We start from the raw sequence: 19,393 nt of genomic DNA, 5'->3' as shown, positions 1-19,393 counted from the left end.
CCAGTTGTCCTGGTGCTTCTAATCAGACTCATTTTGGTTCTGTGGGTTTTGAACACACAGAAGTTATGATGGCTAACCAAAAGACATCAAGGTACTTTCGGTTCTGACCACCTTTGCTTATGCTAACTATGAAAAATCCAAGACCTCAAGTTTTGAAAGCAAGAAACTCAGTGTGATTCTGATAGTCCTGCCAATAACCCAACTTTATTTTAGGTTTATTTGCTCAAACAGAAACTCCAGTTCTGATAAATTCATCATGGTCCTGTTGATTCTAACACATCGCACCACAATTCTGTTGGTTCTGAAAGAAACTGTTGCTCACAGTAGTTCTTACAACAACCCAACTCATCTAAAGTCTACTTGTTATAAAAGCAATTTGCCCTAGATCTGACCTATTCACCATCCCAGATAGCACACCTCCGTCGGCCCAACGTTGGCCCACCGTCGGCTGTGCTGACGGTCCATCAGAGGTATGACCAGTGGGCCTTCATCGGGCCGACGTCAGCAAGCCGATAAAGGGAAAGAAAAATGAGATCTCGTTACTCTTGCGTGTCCTGCCACCTGCGAGCCGCTGGTTGTCCGATAACGGACCACCAGACGTGTTTGCTGCTCACTGTCGCTAGCAGGCCACCAGATTCTGAAAATCCGGTATTCTCCAGATTCTGAAAATAAAAAAGCTACAATACTACCCTGCTGTTGTTATAATTGAATAATCTCTAGAATAAAAAAAATATGAGAACAGTTTAAGTGAATATCTGCATCCTTTTTTTCCTTTATCGGCTTGCCGATGTTGGCCCGACAAAGGCCTGCTGGTCAATACCTCTGATGGACTGTCAGTGCAGCTGACGGAGGACCGATGTAGGTGTGCTATCTGGGATGCTTCTGATGGTTCAAATCCACAGATTGGAACTACTGATTCCAGTCCGACTCACCTTGGTTCTGTTGCTGGTACAACTGTTAGTCCAACCAAACAAAGCATATTTATAGCAGGTCTGCTGATTCTAACCCAACTCACTATGGTTTTTCTGTTTTTTACACAACTTTCCCAAGTTATGTGGTTTCTGCAAGTACACCATTTACCCCCAGCCCTTGTGGTTTTGACCATAACCAGGCTCTTCAATGTTCTCCTGGTACCCATGCTAGTTCCATTAGCTTCAGTTCTCTTTTAAACATTGCCTAGGTGCATTAAACCCAGCATTTGCCAATTCACCTGATTCTGCCTGTTCTTATCTGACTCAGCCCAATTCCACTGGCTGTGAAATAATACCAGTACTTAGACCAGTTCTGATGACTACCCATCACCCATGGTTCTGCTGGTTTTTATGGCAACAGAACCCTGCTCTTGGTAACATGCCCTGACTGTACATAATAAGAGATTATCAGCATAAGGCAACAAAACTCAGTTGACTTCTGCTGGTTCCAAACCAATAATAGTTCTGTTGGTTCATTTGGTTTTAATCCTACTGTTCCTAGTTCTTTAAGCAGCTTCTTCCAAGTTCATCTGGTTTCGTACTGTGGTTCTGTTGACTATTAAACAAATTCGCCATGGCCCTGCTGCTTTAAACCTACAAAATGCCAGTATGCCTAGTTCTGCTGGTTCCAGTCAAACTCATCTTGGTCCTGTTGTTTCTAAATCATACCATAAATTTGGCCACCCAAATGCCATGGTTTGGCTGGTTCTCCTGGTAAGCCAGTTCTACCCACTTTGCATTTGTTGACTCTGCCAATAACCTGGTATTATCAACAAACAATCTTCCAGTAGTTTTGCATTTTCTAACTCAAATCACTGTGGTTCTGCTGGTTCTATCAATAATCCAACTCATCCCAGGTCTTTTAATTTTAACTCAACTCATACTAGTTGAAGCCTCCTCATTGTCCTGCTGGTTCTAACCTAACCATCCAGAGTTCTGTCATTTATGAAAGCAAGCTATCTTACCCTGGTCATGCTGGTCCTGACAGGCCCTTCCAAGATCTTCCAGTACCCCATGCTGGACCTGCTGTATCTAATCAACTTATTATGGTCCTGCTGCTTCTAAACAGCTCACCATGATTCTGATTCATTGTTCTTCCAGTGTCCCAACTCACCATTGTCCTATTGCTTTTAACCCAACCCACACCAGTTCACAGGGTTATGCTGGCTCTGACTTGACTTACCCTGGTTCTGGGAAAAGATGTCTGTGTAGAGTTGCTGGACAGCATCAGAACGTCTTGGAGGCAGGAAGCAGTGTTGTCTTCGATCCACCAGGGGCAGTGTGTTCACCGTGAGTGAGAGAGATGCCTGAGAGAATGCAGTCTTCATATCGGAGAATGTCAATGTGCTGGAGTTTTTTCCATTCAGCTGCAAGATCTCGTCGCCCGCATTCAAACCTGCATTGCCGATCAGTTATTAGATTCTTTAATGCACTATTCTAAATGAAGTTTTTCAGTCATCAAGGACATTTTGAATGTGCTTGGACAGCCAAGACTGAACTTGTTTCAGAAGATTCAAGACATGGGTTCAAGACAAGATTCAAGATTCAAGACATGGATTGTCCTGACTTAATCTTACTAGACCATGAGAAGCCATGGACTAATGGTTAGAGAAGCAGCTTTGGGACCAAAAGGTTGCTGGTTTGTTTCCCCTCAACCAGCAGGAATGGCTGACGTGCCCATGAGCAAGGCACCTGCTCCCCAGTTGTATGTTGCTCTGGATAAGAGCGTCTGCTAAATGCCATTAATGTAATGCAAACATTCTTATTTTATACTCTGACATAAATATAAGCACTTATTGATGATCAGTCCTCTAATTATACATTTAGCTGGATTTAGTTCAAATGGTGAATTGAAAGTTTCGCAAGAAGGCTCATCTATCTTTTCGCTCTCTATTTTTGACCCAGTTCTCAAGAAAGTATGAAATATTATCAATAAAACACACTCAGATGGATTTTAGATCCATATTTGCCAGCCTGCTGAAACTGCTGCATCACTATAAAAAATGCCTTCCAAAACATGTCTTGACTCGTCTTGATACTAACTGGGCACCATATGTTCCGCAGTACATATGACACTGAAAAAAAAAATGGTGTAAGGCTGGAATGATGGCACTGGAGTGATATAATGTTACTTATCTTTCTTCTGAGTAGAGCATGAGTCAGCTGGCATGTCTGATCCGAGCTTGCAGAAACTCACAAAGCCTTCAATGTGTGTGTTATGTAACGATGTGCACAGCAATAACACCCATTAACGCAAGCGAGAAAACGAGACAGAATGAGAGAGTTGGGGAGATGAGAAAAAGACAGAAAGGATAATTAAGCAGAGAAGAGGAGAAATAAACCTTTGGCGAAGGCTAATCCTCCTGCTTTTACGTCCGTAATGTAGAGCTGCTGCACGCTGTCGTCCTCCACCATAGAGATCGAGAAACCTGTCAGAAAAAGCATGAAGTGAACTAACACACATCGGATCAATCTGAATGACAAACTGCACTTACGCACAAAGTTATTTTATTTTTTTTAACAGAGACATCATACGAAGCAATTATTACCGTAGCCGATCATGCAGGACTCGTCTCTGTCAAACTGAATGACTTTTCTAACCTTGGAGCAGAGTTCGATCTCCTTAAAGAGCTGAAAATGGGAGGGGGGGAAAAACATGGTGTCTAATTCTCTATTTGCGATGCACCATAGAGTTTGTGAATATGAGTACAGACAGGAACAAGCATAACAGGTAGAAAAGCTTTGCAGTTGGGCTTTTAGAAGCCATAAGCAGAGCAAAAACATGCACAGAGACATCAGTAAATAATGAGTTGTGCTTCTTCTAGACGATAAATTCGTCAGTAAAGCCTGACATGCATACTAATTCTGAGTAAATGCAACAATGCTTCGATTACTGCATATTGCACTACCTCCGCTGTATGAAGTGAATTCTATGGGCCATATTCCAAGCTTTCTGGCCTATGGTCAGGGCTTAATAAAGAAATTGCATGCATTGGTATTCAGGCCACGAACAATCCAGAAAGGGATTTGTGGGGTGGAGTTTGTCAAAAACAGAGACGTGTCTCAGTCATGTGGGGTTCTGACGTTTTCTTGCGAGTCTGACGTTTACGTGATATTAGTTCGAGGAAGGAGGTGTATTAAATCCAGCTCCATTGTCTGACAGTTTGATGTAAACATACTATGTTGTGCTGAAATGTATGTTTTGGGTTGTAAATGCTCTCAAATTCAAGGCCAGTATGAAATACTATGACACTATTGACAATTAATTAATAAATAGTAGGTTCCTTTAAAGCCCTTGAAGAGTTGTTGCTGGTTTTTTTTTTTTCATAGGAGACAGCATCTGAAACCAAGACGATGCTAAGTTAATTTATAATTTAAAGTTCGCTGTCCATGTGATGATGAGCAGCTGAGTACTTTGCAGGCTTGTAGTACTCAAGTCCAGGACTCGGACTCGAGTCCGACTTGTGCTCTAATTTTAAGGACTCGTGACTTGACTTGGACTTGAGCACTGATGACTCGGACTCGTGCATTAACTGCATTCGGACTCAGAAAATTGAAGACGAGGACTTACACTACCGTTCAAAAGTTTGGGGTCACCCAGACAATTTTGTGTTTTCCATGAAAAGTCACACTTTTATTTACCACCATAAGTTGTAAAATGAATAGAAAATATAGTCAAGACATTTTTCTGGCCATTTTGAGCATTTAAAGGAACAGTCCACCGTACTTCCATAATGAAATATGCTCTTATCTGAATTGAGACGAGCTGCTCCATACCTATCCGAGCTTTGCGCGACCTCCCAGTCAGTCAGACGCGCTGTCACTCCTGTTAGCAATGTAGCTAGGCTCAGTATGGCCAATGGTATTTTTTGGGGCTGTAGTTAGATGCGACCAAACTCTTCCGCGTTTTTCCTGTTTACATAGGTTTATATGACCAGTGATATGAAACAAGTTCAGTTACACAAATTGAAACGTAGCGATTTTCTATGCTATGGAAAGTCCGCACTATAATGACAGGCGTACTAACACCTTCTGCGCGCTTCGGCAGTGCATTGAATGCGCTGCCGAAGCGCGCAGAAGGTGTTAGTACGCCTGTCATTATAGTGCGGACTTTCCATAGCATAGAAAATCGCTACGTTTCAATTTGTGTAACTGAACTTGTTTCATATCACTGGTCATATAAACCTATGTAAACAGGAAAAACGCGGAAGAGTTTGGTCACATCTAACTACAGCCCCAAAAAATACCATTGGCCATACTGAGCCTAGCTACATTGCTAACAGGAGTGACAGCGCGTCTGACTGCGTCTGACTGACTGGGAGGTCGCGCAAAGCTCGGACAGGTACGGAGCAGCTCGTCTCAATTCAGATAAGAGCATATTTCATTATGGAAGTACGGTGGACTGTTCCTTTAATCGACCCCACAAATGTGATGCTCCAGAAACTCAATCTGCTCAAAGGAAGGTCAGTTTTATAGCTTCTCTAAAGAGCTAAACTGTTTTCAACTGTGCTAACATGATTGTACAAGGGTTTTCTAATCATCCATTAGCCTTCTGAGGCAATGAGCAAACACATTGCACCATTAGAACACTGGAGTGATAGTTGCTGGAAATGGGCCTCTATTGAGGTATTTCACTCACGTGACCAAGTCATGTGACACTGCCATTTTGGACGGCACGGCTCGAATCAGTTTGAATGCGAGGAAGGCGAAAAACGAAAAACATAAAAGAAAAAGGAGCGAGATGCAGAAAACACCTTCACTATCCAGCGACGTAGGGCATTTACAGGGCGAGCAGAGGGAGAGGTATTTGCAAAAATTGAGGTTAGCAGGCTTAGAGAATGACATTTACCTGCTTCCACCAGGATTGTTCACTGACAGCTAAGATTTGTTCACATTTTCATTTACTTTCGGTCCTCAGGATAAACAAAATGTTATTAAATGTCATTGAAATAACTTCTTAGTCTGTTGAGACATGGCCCGTTATAAGTTTTTCCTTTACTGTATTTACTAGTTTACTGAGCGCGCTCCGGGGCTGGCTGGCGCTAGCTAGCTAGCGCTCCGGAGCTGGCTGGCGCTAGCTAGCTAGCGCTCCGGGGCTGGCTGGCGCTAGCTAGCTAGCGCTCCGGGGCTCGCTGGCGCTAGCTAGCTAGCGCTCTGGGGCTGGCTGGCCGGCTAGCTAGCGCTCCGGGGCTGGCTGGCCGGCTAGCTAGCGCTCCGGGGCTGGCTGGCTCAGTAAACTAGTAAATCCAGTAAAGGAAAAACTTGAGACTGAAAGGTTTTAACAGTCATCCAAATGACTGAACGTAAACATTGCTACAGTAACATACTAGCTACTGTTGTTGACATTAGCTAGCTTGCCGTCCAAAATGGCGGACACCGGGGCGTCACGTGACCCTGTGACGTCAGGTGAAATACCTCAATACACCTATGGAGATATTGCACCAAAAACCAGACATTTGCAGCTAGAATAGTCATTTACCACATTAGCAATGTATAGAGTGGATTTCTGATTAGTTTAAAGTGATCTTCATTGAAAAGAACAGTGCTTTTCTTTCAAAAATAAGGACATTTCAAAGTGACCCCAAACTTTTGAACGGTAGTGTAGATTTTTTTCATTTTTTGTAACATGCCATAATAATTTGACTTAAGATATTTATATCTTCATTAATTTTTGTACTAATTTCATGCAAGAGAATGCACATTCACCTGTTCATACATCATGTTCAGGAACAAACTAACGTTAATGGCATTAAAACGCCTAGAGAGAATGCCCCTAGGATTGTCTGCTTTCTTATACAGGCTTCTTGTGCAGTAGGAAAAAATGCACTGCTATGTAGAAGAACTATCAAGGAGACGACGGGGACGACCTCGAACTTCAATCCTCATATGGTAAGACTCCACCCAGAGAAGGAAGTGACACGTTGTGGTCATTGTTCCGTTGATAGCTAGGCTTGCTTGCTGAGCGATGAACTAACTAGTGTTAACCCTCTCTCATGTTATTTGCCCTGTTGATAGTGGGCAGAGCCTGCTGAGTGATGAACAAGCTTTTTATCTGTAGCCTATTAACTAAAATGAGGCAGTCGAGCAGTAATGTTAGTCCAACACAGCAGCAGAGATGGTTTCACATAAAGGCAGCAACAGCCACCGTCAAATAGCATGGACGGGATCTTGTTCTTGGACTCGACTTGGATCAATAGTGGACTTGACTCGAAATTTTCTTTAATAACTCAGACTTGAACACTGGGGACTCAAAACTGGACTCGGACTCGAGGTTTAGCGACTCGACTACAACTCTGGTGCTTAGTCAGCTTATACTTCACACCATCAGCATGTTTTCTTTACAGGAGAGAGAATATTGAGTTAACAAAAAAAAGCCATTATATTAGTAATCTGACAAAATAGAGAATTAATATAATGCTAAAATCGCCTCCATCCTGTGCAGACATTACGACTGACCTCGATTTAGTATCTTGTATGATGTGCTTGATGAGATGCACAAGCATAAGGCACTTTCCTGACATAATTATTAGCATAACGTCTTGATTTAAGTCACCAACTCTGAATATAGTCCTTCTGAAAATCCTGTTTGCACACCTATCATTTCCTTTTTTTTTTCCCCAGAATGCTGTAATGTTACGCATTTCAATCCAATAATAATGCAGACACTCAACACTGGTAATTGCTCTGGCATCTCAATGACTAACACCCGACAATGCCTCTATTAGTGTCTCAATGCATAATGAGTTATTTGAATATACCAGGTCGTATACGTCCTCCTCCGGCTTAGGGATGTAGAACTGCACCTGTGTCTCGATCAGGAACTTTAAACGCAGGTAATGTTTGGTCGAGTCCAAATCATGAGCCTGAAAAACAAGAGGCGGGGAGAGATTTTTTTTTATTTTCACATTTTTGTCAGTACAGGTGTTTTTATTTGAATACTGGATAAGTGCATAATAAAACTTGAATGCGCTTTAGAAAATCAATGCCTAAATATCACAAAAACACACAATAACGCATGGATAAGCACCAAATGTAATACAGAGTAATGGAATGGCTGGGTGTTTAGCAGGCACAATTGTTTCATACTAGAGGTCTGCGCGGGACAGAATTTTCAGTCCCGCTCCCGCATTGTGCAGTCCCGCTCCCGCCCGCTCCCGCAAAGAATTATGATTTTCAGTTCTGCTCCCGCCCGCCCCGCCATATTTTGTCCCGCTCCTGCCCGCAAATCCCGCATGATGCAGACGTTCACGTTATTTCTCACGAAAGTTCTTGTCATTGGCTTGGGGAATTAAACATGCTGAGCTTAGCTGAGCTCTCCACTGACCGATCCTTCATTTATTGTAAGTTTATTGTTTAGACTCTGACATTCTGCTGACACATTCCAAGTTGAGCGCTGCATGCGCTCATGATTGACAGCTCTCGCTTTGATTGACAGCTCTCGCTTTGCACACTCGCACTCCCACTTCCGAGTCTGTGGCGTTATGATTCCAACCGCAATTTCATTCTCCTCTCATATGAAGTGCTGCGCAACCACAACCAGCTCCTCAGATTATACACTGTCTATTTCTAGCTTTAAATTGAACAATCTGTGCGATACACAGTCCTTTTTAATACTAGTTAATACTTTTTAATACTTTTTAATACTTAGGACTAATACTCTTGACTTTTAACGGTAAATGTACCTCTTTTTAAAGCAGCACTTACTTCTGAAGCACTGTGAGCTTCACTAGAGGAGCTCTGCTCTTCTGCCATGATCGGAGATCTCAAACACGGAAGAGCGGAAAGGAATCGGAAACGTACGCGAGATTAGACCACATCCGCAAATTTAGGCATCTTAAAATGTTTTTATTAATGCCAAATAAAATATCCAGCACAAATTATATACGATAGACATAAATTAATAATTTATAAATTTTATTTTAAACACGTTTTTAGTTAGCGGGACTGCAGCTTATCACCTCTCCTGCCCGCGCCCGCATTGTGCACTCCCCCTCCCGCCCGCAATGAGCTTTCAAAATTTGTCCCACACCGCACTGCTTTGCGTCGGGTCCCGCGGGACTCCCGCGGGAGTGCAGGGCTCTATTTCATACCTTATCAAATAAAATATCTTGAATTTAGTTAAATTGGAGAAGAGATTATTCTAAAACAAATATAAGGTTATTAAACCCATTTCTAGATGTATTTATTAAAGTTTCCTGTTATCTTTTTTTTACTTGCAAATACTGTACATTCACTTCCTTATAAAAAAAAACGCCCATAGATTTGAATGGCTGTTTGGAACAGATGAATAAATGGATGGCTGGATGGATAGATGAAGGAATACAAAGAATAGTTGGATGGATGTATATACAGTAAATAGGTAGAGGGATAGATAAGTGGACCAACAGATATACAGATAGAACAGAATAATGGATGGATGGATGGAATGGTATCTTACACACATACGTATCTACTTCTAAAAAAATCTTAATGTTAAAAAAAAAATCCAGCAAATGCTTCTCTGATTAAAAAAAAAAAGTCTTCATGGCCCTTTAAAGTATTTCCTTTCAAGCTGTTTATGCAAATTTCAAGTAACACATGATCAAAAATATTCTGATGAGGTACTTGTGTTACATACCTTGCAGATGGTCTCGAGTGAGTCGAGTGCTGACTCTCCAGGCCGTATTACAGTGAGAATGGGACGACCGTCGGGTAAACACACCCAAGAGGGCGTGAGGCGGTCCTTCACCATGCCCGTCACACACATCTGCTCATCTTTCTGTGGCAGAAAAAAAAGTACAGGCTGAAAAACTGCTTCATATGTAAAATGCGAGAGCTTAGCTTCTCATTTCTGTGCTGGACATATAGATGGATGGATAGATGGATGGACAGATTATTTGATACATGAATGGATAGACTTGAAGATACAAAAGAGATTGCAAAGATGGGCAGATGGTACCGGTAGATGCAAGAAGAGACAGATGATTGATGGATTATTCATGAGAATTAAAGACAATGGATGGATGGATGGATGGATGGATGGATGGATGGATGGATGGATGGATGGATGGACACAGCAATGGATAGCTCTATTTGTAGATACATGAATGAATAGAACTAAACATACAACAGATAGGTGGATGAAAGAATGAACAGAAAGATGGATGGATGGCAAACATCCCAAGTCTCCTGGAAGTTCCGGGAGTCTCCTGCATATTGATAGCGGCTCCCTGATGCCCACAAATTACATACAATCTCACGGAATCTAGAGCAAGCTTCATCCCGAACCGACCAGATGCAAACTTGTGTGCGTCACAATAACAGGCCCACGCAGCCTGTGGTGGGGTGGCACACTATTGAGCAGGGTAGAGTACGGATTGGGATGAGGCCAATTTCACAACACGTATTTCCGGTTTAAGGGAAAAAAACAACAAAAAAAACAAGTGTACACGCATGCCCTCTGGTGGTTCATATGTGTGTGCACGCGCTTGCAATGTGGCGGCGATGGCGCGAGAGGCATGTTTTCTCCCGCCTCTGCGTGCGCTGTTTGGCCAAAGCAGTGGAGAGGAGAAGAGCTGAACCGGCCGCCATCTTCTGCGCGCTTCTCCCTCTCAAGGTGATTCAGTCAGTCAGTGCACAGGAGCAGGAGCGTCATGGCAGAGGCAGAGTGCCCCAAGAAACGAAAATATAAGATACATTTTATATCAGACTACACATAACCTGACGACTTGTCCAGGGTGTACCCCGCCTCTCACCCATAGACAGCTGGGATAGGCTCCAGCTTGCCTGCGACCCTGTACAACAGGATAAAGCGGCTAGAGATGAGATGAGATGAGATCAGACTACACAAAAGTGTCCCCTTGTCTGATAAGAGTAAGGAATGCTCTGGGTGTCCAGGTTCAATCAGTAAGGAGCTTAATATATGGCACATTGTAGTTATCATAGTTTATGGGTTAAGTCCCCAAGTCAGGGTGTCAGCTATGAATCTGAGTGAATTCAGGTATTGTTCATCTCCAAAAGGCCACCCCAAAATCCACCAGACTGCAGGAAATCACATCAACCAAATCCAAAATTTTCTGGGAGAGTACCCCCGTACCCCCCGGCAATGTATTTGTTCCAAAAAAAAAAAAACCATTCGACAAAGGGGGGGGGGGGGAGAGCTCCCTGAAATGAATTTTGTCAGGTTGGGATGTCTGGGATGGTAGATACAAGAAGAGATACAGTAGATGATTGATGGATGTATTGATAGATGGAGGAAGAGAACAATGGATGGACGGATGGATGGACATACAGAAATGTAAGATGGATGGATACACATATTGTAACTTGCATACCAAAATGGAAGTACTAATAGATGGGTATAAAGAAAAAAAGTATATTAAAGATGGATAGATAAAAGACACCTGGATGGATGGATGCATGAGCTAATAAATGGATTGCTTGATACAAGAATAGATTTTGGATAATGGATGGACAGGCACATGGAAACGAGCTGATCAGTGGATTGCTAAATACAAGAACAGATGATGGATGGAAGAAGAAGTCAGTCCCATATACGTTTTTCGTACGTTGGGGAGAGTGCCTGTTAGAGAGCACACTCTGTCTAGGCCACGGCATGATGAGGTAGGGTGGCCAGTTCCTTTCCTCACCGCCTTTTGACTTCCCTCAGGTCCCCATTCACTGCTGGGCGGACAGGAGGCAAGCCCCAGATCACTGTCCGAGACGAGGCTCGAACCGGGGACCGTTCGCTTAGTGGTCAAGCACTCTAACCACTTGGCCACTTCGCCTCATAATGGATGGATAAACATACTATTATATAGATGATAGATAGGTAGATACACAAATGGATAGATGAAGGGTGGACTGGCAAAGCTATGGATGGATGAACGTACAATAGATGAGTAAACAGAAGAATAATTTGAAAATTAGAAACGGGAAGATCAAGGATATAGCGAGGATGATGAAAATGATTTTTTTGGATAGATAAAAGGATGAAGAGTCAGATATATGGATGGATGGATGATTAGAGCTCACCACATTTCCCCTTGAAGATTCCTCCATCATTTCCTCCAGAGCTCTCTTCACTGGCTCCTCCCCTTCTGCAAACACCTGCCAAGAAAACCAAGCAAATTCAGAGCGTTCTTTCAAACAGAGTGTGTGTGTGTGTGTGTGTGTGTGTGTGTGTGTGTGTGTGTGTGTGTGTGTGTGTGTGTGTGTGTGTGTGTGTAAAATATGCTCACACTGGGAAACTAAGATGTATTGCACTATTAATAAGCAGATGATGTACAAAAACCACCAAAATGATGAGGTACTATGAGGTAAAATCAGGTATTGTATATGCAAGTGTATAGTGTATAGCAGTGTTTCTCAACCACTGGGCTGCGAAGCACCATCTAGTGGGGCGTGAATTTTTTTTCAAGTTGAAGTTAATTTTTTACTCATACGTAGTAGGGTACAATTGCTGGGTTGCATCCGACGTCACAGCCGCCTCATTAAGCTCCGGTCACACTACAGCTTGCGACGCTTTGCGACGGGTTATCGAGGAAAATGAGGCATTTTTTTGGCGATATACACGTGAGCTAAAAGATGTGGTCACACAGCAGGTGAACACTTGACTGTCGCGCCTTTGCGCGCTTGAGCCTACCGCAGCTCAAGCAGCCGCACACACTCATGGAGCGCGTTGTGCACACGCTTGGGACCCGGTCGTTAAGGGAAACACCTGATACTGATTTGAGTGCAATCAGCACACACAGACACAGAGGCTTTGCGAAGTATTATCACCGTAATGTATGTTTATACGGTAACGCTGTTTAAGTACTCTGCTTTATGATTCTGTTTTTGTTTTTGTAAATATCACGCCTGCTAATAAACACACTCCCTGCACTGAGATCCGTCTACCGCCGTCTATCTTGTAGTGTCCTGATCCCCAGATCTTTAACCCAGACGCATACAGTGGTGCTTGAAAGTTTGTGAACCCTTTAGAATTTTCTATATTTCTGCATAAATATGACCTAAAACATCATCAGATTTTCACACAAGTCCTAAAAGTAGATTAAGAGAACCCAGTTTAACAAATGAGACAAAAATATTATACTTGGTCATTTATTTATTGAGGAAAATGATCCAATATTACATATCTGTGAGTGGCAAAAGTATGTGAACCTTTGCTTTCAGTATCTGGTGTGACCCCCTTGTGCAGCAATAACTGCAACTAAACGTTTGCGCTAACTGTTGATCAGTCCTGCACACCGGCTTGGAGGAATTTTAGCCCATTCCATTCCATTCGTACAGAACAGCTTCAACTCTGGGATGTTGGTGGGTTTCCTCACATGAACTGCTCGCTTCAGGTCCTTCAACAACATTTCCATTGGATTAAGTTGAGGACTTTGACTTGGCCATTCCAAAACATTAACTTTATTCTTCTTTAACCATTCTTTGGTAGAACAACTTGTGTGCTTAGGGTTGTTGTCTTGCTGCATGACCCACCTTCTCTTGAGATTCAGTTCATGGACAGATGTCCTGACATTTTCCTTTAGAATTCACTGGTATAATTCAGAATTCATTGTTCCATCAATGATGGCAAGCCGTCCTGGCCCAGATGCAGCAAAACAGGCCCAAACCATGATACTACCACCACCATGTTTCACAGATGGGATAAGGTTCTTATGCTGGAATACAGTGTTTTCCTTTCTCCAAACATAACCCTTCTCATTTAAACCAAAAAGTTCTATTTTGGTCTCATCTGTCCACAAAACATTTTTCCAATCGCCTTCTGGCTTGTCCACGTGATCTTTAGCAAACTGCAGATGAGCAGCAATGTTCTTTTTGGAGAGCAGTGGCTTTCTCCTTGCAACCCTGCCATGCACACCATTGTTGCTCAGTGTTCTCCTGATGGTGGACTCATGAACATTAACATTAGCCAATGTGAGAGAGGCCTTCAGTTGCTTAGAAGTTACCCTGAGGTCCTTTGTGACCTTGCCAACTATTCCACGCCTTGCTCTTGGAGTGATCTTTGTTGGTCGACCACTCCTGGGGAGGGTAATGATGGTCTTGAATTTCCTCCATTTGTACACAATCTGTCTGACTGTGGATTGGTGGAGTCCAAACTCTTTAGAGATGGTTTTGTAACCTTTTCCAGCCTGATGAGCATCAACAACACTTTTTCTGAGCTCCTCAGAAATCTCCTTTGTTCATGCCATGATATACTACCACAAACATGTGTTGTGAAGATCAGACTTTGATAGATCCCTGTTCTTTAAATAAAACAGGGTGCCCATTCACACCTGATTGTCATCCCATTGATTGAAAACACCTGACTCTAATTTCACCTTCAAATTAACTGCTAACCCTAGAGGTTCACATACTTTTGCCACTCACATATATGTAATATTGGATCATTTTCCTCAATAAATAAATGACCAAGTATAATATTTTTGTCTCATTTGTTTAACTGGGTTCTCTTTATCTACTTTTAGGACTTGTTTGAAAATCTGATGATGTTTTAGGTCATATTTATGCAGAAATATAGAAAATTCTAAAGGGTTCACAAACTTTCAAGCACCACTGTATAAAAAGTTGTACGCCTCCATGCTCTTCCAGGTTTTCATCTGTGTGTCCGTGGAGAGTGATGTCTGCAGCACCAGGTAGCTTGAGATGTTGTGGAACTCAACGGATGGATCATTTCCCAACTCACAGGAAAAATCCTTCTTTGTTAGCGTGTAAGGGTCTAATCCCATTGAGTGGTTTCTATATCCACTTCTTTTGAGTGTACTTCTTGGTTTTAATAACCTGCTTGTTTGCTGAACACAAACATGGCAAGAAGTTCTTCTGTTAACGGACCAGACTCCACTTTTGGATCATTAATCCCTTTTGGCTGAGAATGACCCACATGCATGGGTTTATGTTCACTTCTGGTACATCCATACAGTTTTAAATACAACACCTACAATTAAAAACGTTGTTTTATTGCATTTATTTAATTCCTGGGCTCCCATCTGTAACAGAGAGTGATGTCGCGTCCCGTTAATACACTTTACAATAGGTTATTAGAGTCTAATAGAATAGACGAGCCAAAATAATTAGGGATCTTTTTTAACGGGCCCCGACTCGTTACAAGTATGAATAGGTGGGCTTTACGGTAGAAAAGGTTGAGAACCCCTGGTGTATAGTAGGTTAAAAAATAAATAAACACTCAGAGATGTGCTGTCATAGAAAAATAATCAATGATGTAGTAGTGTAATTAAATGGAGTTACTTAAGAATTTTCTCATGGCAGCAGAAGTTACAGCTTTATCTCTGACTGTTACCTCTTAGATGGAGGCACAAAATTATTTCGCTACAGTACGTTCTAGATCACTATGACCTCACAAAGATAGTGAAACCAGCGTGTGTGTGTGTGTGTGTGTGTGTGTATACCTGTTCAATGCTGGGGTGTGTGTGTGTGTGTATTTTCCTCTTTGAGTTCATCTCCAGTCCCCACAGTGAGGAGAAGCGACTTTTTCGCTTGCCAGTGGAGTGTGACATGGCGTGTGCTCGCCTCCGAACGCCGCTTTCTGTACGCGCCGCCACCTACGTGCACGCACACACACACACACACACACACACACACACACACACACACAGAGCTCTATCAAACACATTATTGTTTTACATAATAGTTATTAAAAGTTCACACTCACTCTCTCCATTTCCCTTTCTCCCTGTGATTCTTTTCCTCTCTCTCTGTTTTCCTCACACTCCCTCTTCCTCTCTCTCTCTCTCTCTGTGTGTCTAAGGTCACATTTACATTTTTACTTTTTTTTTACATTTTATTATTCACAATGTAAAGAAACAAAAGCACATTTATTTAATAAAACACACACACACACACAGTCTCACCCACTCAAAGTCTCTCCTGTTTTCATTCAATTTCTTTGTCTTTTCATCTACATATCTCAGTCTTTTTTTTCTTTCTGTGTGTGCTTCTCTTTCTCTCACCCTTTGTACTGTTTCTGTCTGGAGGTTCAATAAAAAAGTTCAATACAGACTATAAAAAGCCTAAAAATATCATGTGTGTGAGGTGTGTGTGAGCATTTTAGAAAGCTCTTTATCCACTGCTATCCCTGAATTCTCTCTCCTGTAGCTGCGGGTGGCTACACACACACACACACACACACACACATTATATCGACCAGCCAAAGCCTGAAGCACATGTCCAGAGTGCGGACACACACACACAGACACACACACACACAGACACACACACTCTTCACACCAAGCTCTAAGAGACGGAGCAACAGTACTGAGACTAAAATAAATTAGAACTGATTCTTCCCGACACTTAATTTTTCTTCTGCAGTAGAAAATTTGAGAAGAGGAAGAAATGAGGATAAAGAGATGAAGAGGTGGAATACAGCCATGCATAACAGAGGAAAAGCAAAGATGAGAATAAGGTATTAACTAAAAAAAGGATAATATGAAGGGATGAGGAAGAGATTAAAACTAAAGTAGAGAGCTGTTAGGATGAGGGTGAGGTAAAGAAAGTGAAAGAGGAAGAGGTAAATACTGAAGGATGAAGGAGGTATAGAAGAGAAGTTGAAATGGTGGTATCAGACAAAGATGGAGGGATGAGGTAAAAATGAACCGATACAGAAGGAGGAAGCAGGAAACCTGAGGGGCTCCATGGACTCGAGTGATTAGATTGGTGGAGAAAGATGGGAGAGATGGGATGAGGTAACATGTAAGGAGGACGAAGTACAGATGTAGGAAGAAGAGAACATGAATATTGAAGGATGAAGGGGTAGAGAATGTAAAATGGAAGGATAAGAAAGATGGAGGGATGAGGCTGGCATGAAGGGAGGGTGGAAGAACAGATGGAGAAACTGAGGTATTCCGTGGAGTTGAGTTAATTGGATTGGTGGATAAGGATGATGTAAGGTGTAAGGATGCTGCTGACGTAAAGTCACAAGAATGAACGTTGGTAAACGTTTAGAGATGAAGGCATAGAGAAGGAAAAATGGAGGGATTAGGTAGACATGAAGGGATGTGGAAGGAAGTGAAACTGAAGGATCCCATGGAGTTGGGTAATTAGTTGATGAAGGGATGGGGAGGAAAATGTTGAAAGATGAAGAAAGTCGAGTAGGGGAAAATGGAGATACAGTATAAAGATGGAAGAATGAGGTAAAGATAAAGGGATAATGAAGGAGGACAGAGTTAAATAATTGGATGAATGGATAAGGATAAGGTAAAAATACAGGACTGATGAGGAGGTAAAGATTGGGAAAAACATGAGATTAATCAAAAAAAGATGGAGGGATGTGATAAAAAGGGGAGATGGGGAAACCAACATTCCATGGAGTTCAGCAGATGGATGGATGAGGTAAAGATGGAGACATAGATATCAGAGCCTGGGAGGAGGAGGAGACAGACATGTCCAATGGAGCGTGAACTGGATGAGGTAGAGGTAAATGTGGGGGAATAATGATGAGGTATTGATGGAGGGGATGGATGGAAGTGAACAAAAAAGACATGTACAAAGGAAGATGGAGAGATAGTCAGTGTAAGGTAAAGATGAAGGGTCAAGGAGGAGGAAGCTGAGGTGTCACATGGACAGCTGAGTGAAATAAGGAAGAGTTCAAGATGAGGAAGTACAAGGATGAAGAAATTAGATGAAGGAACAGAAGTAGAGATGGGGATAAATAAGGATGGAGCAATATACTTTTCTGATTTTTGTCAGGACAAACCCACTTGGTTTTCATCACATTTACAAAAACACCCTTTATAACCCAGCAACCAGAAGTGCAATTTCATATCTACATTACAGTACTTTCTTTTTTAGCCATGATATGGCACCCCTGGAGCAGCTAGGGTTAAGAACCTTGCTAAAGGCCCCAATTGTGGCAGCTTGGCAGTGCTGGGGCTTGAATCCCCAACCTTCCTATTACTAATCCAGAGCTGTAACCACTGAGCCACCATGACACTGCAGGATGGTTCATACAATTCAAGATAGTGACCCTTCTCCATAGTCCAAGTCCAAATTAGCCTGAAGGTTCTGCAGTATTGCCAAGTTTCGGCACTGCCCTTAATTGTCCAATTTCTGGATCTACAGACAGAAGACTCCTATCAAGAGTTTAGTGGATCGAGGTTAAAACTCTCAGTATTTAGGTAAAGATGAAGGAAAGCGGTAACTACAGGGGGATGAGCATAAGGTAAAAGTTGACAGAAGGAAGATTAAGGTGAAGATCAAGAGATGGTCACCAGAATATGAAAAGTGGAGACGGAGAAGCCCATGGAGATTTTAGTGGATGAAGGGAAGGTAAAGATGCAGAAACGGAGAGATCATTTAATGGTGGAAGGTTGATCACCAGAGCGTGGAAGGAAGACACTGAGAAGCCGAGACGTCCCATGGAGAGTTTGGTGGAGCGTGAGGCCACTGAGAGAAGAGGCTTTGGATTGGGCAGCTCCTCTCCCTGCAGACTGCATAAATAACACCTCAATCGGAACAAGTCCACATTATAACACTCCAGATTCTGCTCCCACACTGAGATCTGACAGAGAGAGAGAAAGAGAGAGAGACTGGTCAATATTAGTAGATACTTGTTACAATGAACACACACATGAATCATGGCTGAGGCTCCACCGCTTCCAATCTCTCATACAACATGGCTCCTCCCTTTTTTAAATTCTACTCTTTCAAGCTCTCTTTCCTGGATTATAGTAGCTCCTCTCCAAATAGTCCCTCCTTCATTCTGATCTCTCCAACTAAGGTTTCTACACAGTAGACTCTCTTGTCTTTATCTCCTGCCCATGACCTTTCATTTAGTCCTGCCCCCTCTACCCCATCCTCTCCAACATTACCTGTTCCAGAATGGTTTTCCTCTTCTTGGTATCAGTGACAGAGGCCAGCTGCATGTCGCCCATCTTCTTCATCTTCTCATCCATGTCGATCTTCTGCTCCAGTTTTCGGATCTCGGAGCGCAGAATACATAACGTGTCATCGCGGTGATGTTGCCGGGCAATGGCAGCCGCACATGCAGAGTGGATCGCTGTCACCCAGTTTTCCACCTCTGTCTGACTACATGTCTGTACAGAGAGAGATATACAGGTGTAAATATGGAGCATGTATCAGACTTCTTAATATATTTCTGAGAAAGGGGCGAGTAGTAGGCAGAGGTTAAGCGCAAGCTGAGCGGAGGCTGCGTTAGCCACTGCCGCAATGTATAAAAAAGAGGGGGGTCTGGGGGTCCTCCCCCAGAAAATTTTGAAAATGTAGATGTTAAATGGTAAATTCTGAGTGATCCTGAATGCAAAATTTGGATACAAAAATTATATTCATGATCTGAAGATCATTTAGTGTGTTAATATGTACAAATGTAAATTTTAAAAATAAAAAAGACTGACACAAGAATACAATTTCAATCAGTTATTCATTAGAACTTAGAAAAAGTGACAAATACTGTACATCAT

General features: G+C 42.4%; 1 protein-coding gene across 2 annotated transcripts in view; it reads right to left on the bottom strand.

Moving 5' to 3' along the window:
- The window catches only part of tiam1b (TIAM Rac1 associated GEF 1b), a 119,627-nt gene that overhangs the window by 51,998 nt on the left and 48,236 nt on the right, over positions 1-19,393 (bottom strand). For both annotated transcript variants that reach the window (XM_060943337.1, XM_060943338.1), the window contains exons 8-16: positions 18,785-19,009; positions 18,292-18,474; positions 15,365-15,517; positions 11,985-12,059; positions 9,589-9,729; positions 7,730-7,834; positions 3,521-3,602; positions 3,314-3,400; positions 2,155-2,367 (exon numbers count right to left, since the gene is read on the bottom strand). In XM_060943337.1, coding sequence (XP_060799320.1) covers positions 2,155-2,367; positions 3,314-3,400; positions 3,521-3,602; positions 7,730-7,834; positions 9,589-9,729; positions 11,985-12,059; positions 15,365-15,517; positions 18,292-18,474; positions 18,785-19,009 — 1,264 coding nt within the window. The remainder of the gene's footprint in view (positions 1-2,154; positions 2,368-3,313; positions 3,401-3,520; positions 3,603-7,729; positions 7,835-9,588; positions 9,730-11,984; positions 12,060-15,364; positions 15,518-18,291; positions 18,475-18,784; positions 19,010-19,393) is intronic.

The sequence above is a fragment of the Neoarius graeffei genome, chromosome 16 (genome assembly GCF_027579695.1).
Source record: "Neoarius graeffei isolate fNeoGra1 chromosome 16, fNeoGra1.pri, whole genome shotgun sequence".
Taxonomy (NCBI): Eukaryota; Metazoa; Chordata; class Actinopteri; order Siluriformes; family Ariidae; genus Neoarius; species Neoarius graeffei.
The sequence above is the reverse complement of the archived record's forward strand: the minus strand, read 5'-3'. Positions and strand labels throughout refer to the sequence as shown.